The sequence below is a fragment of the Mandrillus leucophaeus genome, unplaced genomic scaffold (assembly GCF_000951045.1).
Source record: "Mandrillus leucophaeus isolate KB7577 unplaced genomic scaffold, Mleu.le_1.0 Scaffold499, whole genome shotgun sequence".
Classification (NCBI taxonomy): domain Eukaryota; kingdom Metazoa; phylum Chordata; class Mammalia; order Primates; family Cercopithecidae; genus Mandrillus; species Mandrillus leucophaeus.
Window position 1 is genome coordinate 1,340,789 of NW_012105353.1, and position 4,670 is coordinate 1,345,458.

General features: G+C 47.8%; 1 protein-coding gene across 1 annotated transcript in view; it reads left to right on the plus strand.

The window, feature by feature from the left end:
- Positions 1–4,670, plus strand: part of MAP3K15 (mitogen-activated protein kinase kinase kinase 15) — a 133,969-nt gene that overhangs the window by 123,611 nt on the left and 5,688 nt on the right. Inside the window, exon 24 of the mRNA XM_011995799.1 lies at positions 1,359–1,524. Within this exon, the coding sequence (XP_011851189.1) occupies positions 1,359–1,524 (166 nt within the window). The remainder of the gene's footprint in view (positions 1–1,358; positions 1,525–4,670) is intronic.

A 4,670-nucleotide genomic window follows, 5' to 3' on the forward strand; every position in this document is an offset into this window, starting at 1 on the left:
GGGACTACAGGCGCCGCCACCACGCCCAGCTAGTTTTTTTTTTTTTTGGTATTTTTTAGTAGAGACGGGGTTTCGCTGGGTTAGCCAGGATGGTCTCGATTTCCTGACCTCGTGATCCGCCCGTCTCGGCCTCCCAAAGTGCTGGGATTACAGGCTTGAGCCACCGCGCCCGGCCCGATTTCCTTTTTGAAACGTTACCAAAGTTGATTCTCCTTCTCTGGCAACTTCTTCCTGCTAAGGGAGGCTTTACAGCCCATTCTGTTGCCATCACGGTTTCGCCCTTTCCTTCAGCCCCCTGCTGATCGGCTCCGGCTCACCCTCCTGAATGCACTGTGTAGCCCAGGCTCGGCTGCAGGAGAGGCTTGGGAAACCCCAGTGCTTAATTCCTCTCCCACTCCAAGCAGACATCTTCTGTAGTAAAAACGGCACAGGCTTGGGTGGCAGTCTGGCTGTACCTATTTCTTTTTTTCTTTCTTTTTTTTTTTTTTTTCCTGAGACAGTCTTGCTCTATCACTCAGGCTGGAGTGCAGTGGCACAATCTCAGCTCACTGCAGCCTCCACCTCCTGGGTTCAAGTGATTCTCGTGCCTCAGCCTTCCGAGTAGCTGGGATTACAGGGGTACGCACCACCACGCCCAGCTAATTAATTAATTAATTAATTATTATTACTTTACACGGAGTCTTGCTCTGTCACCAGGCTGGAGTGCAGTGACGTGATCTCGCCTCACTGCAATCTCGATCTTCCGGGTTCAAGCAATTCTCCTGCCTCAGCCTCCCGAGTAGCTGGGGCTACAGGTGTGCGCTACCACACCCAGCTAATTTTTCTAGTAGAGACGGGGTTTCACCATGTTGGCCAGGATGGTCTTGATCTCTTGACCTTGTGATCTGCCCACCTCAGCCTCCCAAAGTGCTGGGATTACAGGCGTGAGCCACCGCACCTGGCCCCGGCTGATTTTTGTATATATTTTTTAGTAGAGATGGGGTTTCACCATGTTGACCAGGCTGGTCTTGAACTCCTGACCTCAAGTGATCTGCCTGCCTCAGCCTCCCAAAGTGCTGGGATTGCAGGCATAAGCCACCGCGCCTGGCCTGGTTGTACCCTTCGAATGCTGGCCTTGGCTCGCTTTATATCCTTAAGCCTCAGTTTCTTCCTCTGGAAACTGGAGTGATCAGCTTTACGCTGCAGAGAACCAAATAGAACGGTCTCCTCTCCATTTGTAAAGTCAGCAGTCCCCTAATGGAGCATGGCACGGGCCAGGCCAGCTTCCAAACAGCCCGGTTTGCTGACCCGGGTGTCTGTGACCCCAGGCCCTATTGGCCTGGTTTGCTCACCATGGTGATGTCTTGTGTGATTTGCAGAGCTCCAAGCCCACTTTGAGCCTACCTGTGAGACTGAAGGGGTAGATAAGGACATGGATGAAGCGGAAGAGGGCTATCCCCCAGTGGCCAGACCTGGCCAGGAGGCCCAGCCCCACCAGCAGCACCTGAGCCTCCAGCTGGGTGAGCTCAGGCAGGAGACCAACAGGTGAGGAGCTTCTGGGCCCTCTGGGAGCAGAGGCTGGGACAATGGCCTGAACCACCAAGATGCTGATGAATTGGTTTGGTTGTTGAGTGTCTCACCCAGGTCTTAGGAAAAAGCAGCTTCATCATCCACGAACTGGGCAAGGGCGTATTCTTAATTGAGGGACTAGAGGAATGCCTTCCTTTAAAAAAAAAAAAAAAAAAAAGTCAGAATCAGTGGTATAGTACCTTGCCCCAGGCCACACAGAAATTACTCATACTGAAGGCAGCAGCATCTCTGAATTCTTTCTCTGTGTCTTTTCACCAAGACGGGACGCCTGGCATGGTGTGTGAGTCTTGCAGGCTCAGCAGCCTGCCCCTGCAGAAGTCGCAGGGTTTGGGGGTTGGTTAGCACTTCGTCAGTGGATGCACATCCCATAATCCCAACCCTGAGGAAGTTTGCCCTGTTGTCATTTCTTCCATGTGATTTGTCATGATCCCTAGACGGGTATTAGTGGACTACCTTCCCAACCAGGGAACCCTGGCATCAGCATCATATTCCTCCAATGCACAGGTCTGTTTTGTTCACTTCCTGGCACATAGTAGGTGCTTAATAAATATTTGTGAAATGGACGGGCATGGTGGCTCACGCCTGTAATCCCAACACTTTGAGAGGCCGAGGTGAGTGGATCACTTAAGGTCAGGAGTTTGAGACCAGCCTGGCCAACATGGTGAAACCCCGTCTCTATAAAACTACAAAATTAGGCAGGCATGGTAGGGCACGCCTGTAATCTCAGCTGCTTGGGAAGCTGAGGCAGGAGAATCGATTGAACCTGGGAGGCAGGGTTGCAGTGAGCTGAGATTGTGCCATTGCACTCCAGCCTGGGCAACAAGAGAGGAACTCCGTCTCAAAAAAAAAAGAAAGGAAGAAATATTTGTGAAATGAATAAAAATATTCCTGTTTGCTCTGGGAAGTCACATTATCAGCTGCGTGATTTGGTTTTTAAAAGTAATCCATAGTTGGCCCGGTATGGTGGCTCACGCCTGTAATCCCAGCACTTTGGGAGGCCAAGGCGGCCGGATCACAAGGTCAGGAGTTTGAGACCACCCTGGCCAGTATGGTGAAACCCTGTCTCTACTAAAAATATAAAAATTTGCCAGGCATGGTGGCGTGTGCCTATAATCCCAGCTACTTGGGAGGCTGAGGCAGGAGAATCACTTGAACCCAGGTAGCAGAGGTTGCAGTGAGCCAAGATCATGCCACTGCACTCCAGCCTGGGTGACAGAGTGAGACTCCGTCTCAAAAAAAAAAAAAAAAAAAAAAAAGTAATCCGTAGTTACAGCAAATGAGTTGGTATTCGTTCCAAATGACGCTTTGTTGCTGTGTGATCACTGGTGAGTAATGCTAATGACTATTTAACTGGGAGATAAGGGGGCAGCTACGTATTTTGGATGAAAAGTTGTATATGCTGTCAGGGATCTCTCAAATTCAATCTCAGATCATCTAATCATTTCTTTTTTAAAAAGACCCAGAGTTTTAGTTAAATGGTAGTGGTGGCAACATTTTGAAAGTTTTAAAAATATCACAAAGATTAAAGTTGGTAATAATACTTAGCATTTCTTTAATATTTTTTCCCAATAAGATTTTTTTTTTAAGTTCAGGAGTATGAGTGCAGGTTTGTTACATGGGTAAACTTGCGCCATGGGGCTTTGTTGTACAGATGGTTTCATCACCCAGGCATTAAGCCTAGTACTCATTAGTTGCTTTTCCTGATCCTCTCCCTCCTCCCACCCTCCACCCTCCACCCTCCGACAGGCCCCAGTGTGTGTTGTTCCCCTCTCTGTGTCCACATGTTCTCATCATTTAGCTCCCACGGCATATGGTATTTGGTTTTTTGTTCCTGCATTTGTTTGCTAAGGATAGTGGCCTCCAGCTCCATTCACGTCCTTGCAAAGGACATGATCTTGTTCCTTTTTTATGGCTGCGTAGTATTCCATGGTGTGTATGTACCACATTTTCTTTGTTATTGATGGACATTTAGGATGATTCCATGTCTTTGCTATTGTGAATAGTGCTGCAACGAACATACATGTGCATGTATCTTTATAATAGAACTATTTATATTCCTTTGGGTATATATCCAGTAATGGAGTTGCTGGGTCACCCAATAAGATTTGTAATCACCAAATTCATAAAATGATTATATATGGGTTTGAAGGTTATTCCTCTCCACTGTCGATAGTCATTGTGTTATTTTCCAGTCTCAGTGGAATGAGGAATTGGTTAGACAGCAGCCAGTCTGTGAATGGCATTGACGTGAACTGCACATTCCTGCATAAGGTGCCTGTCCTTGTGTGTGTTAGTCTGTTTTCAAGCTGCTGATACATACCCGAAACTGGGCAATTTATAAGAAAAAGAGGTTTAATGAGGGGAGGCCTCATAATCATGGCAGAAGGTAAAAGGCACGTCTTACATGGCAGCAGACAGGAGAGAATGAGAGAGCCAGGTGGAAGGGGTTTTCCCTTATAAAACCATCAGATCTCATGAGACTCATTCAATACCATGAGAACAGTATAGGGGAAACCACCCCCGTGATTCAGTTATCTCCCACTGGGTCCCTCCCACAACACAAGGGAATTATGGGAGCTCCAATTCAAGATGAGATTTGGGTGGGGACACAGGCAAACCATATCACTATAGTATGAAGTGCCTTGGCTGTGTGGCAGTTGGGCAGAGCTGAAGGAAGATGACACCTCTTGGAAAGGATGATGTGTCTGTCCTGATGAATGAGTCCTGAGAGCCCTTCTCAGTGGATACAGGCATGAGCTTGTGTTGTTTCCTTCACTAACGTAAAAGGAGGACTACTAGAGAGACCAGGATGAAAGCAGGCAGGGGAGGGCTTGGAGAGGACTTCTAATTTGCTGAGCATCAGTATTTCCTCTTTGCTGTTGTGCTGGGGCAGAAGTGTTCTCCTCTCCCCACCTCACTTTGCCACCAAATAATCCGGGAGTTCCTGTGTTCTAATCTCTCTACTGTTGCAGTGATTTCTCATGGCAACTTCAATAATTACCTGAAGTCTTTTTATTGATTGATTGATTGATTGATTGAGATGGAGTCTTGCTCTGTCGTCCAGCCTGGAGTGCAGTGGCGCAATCTTGGCTCACTGCAAC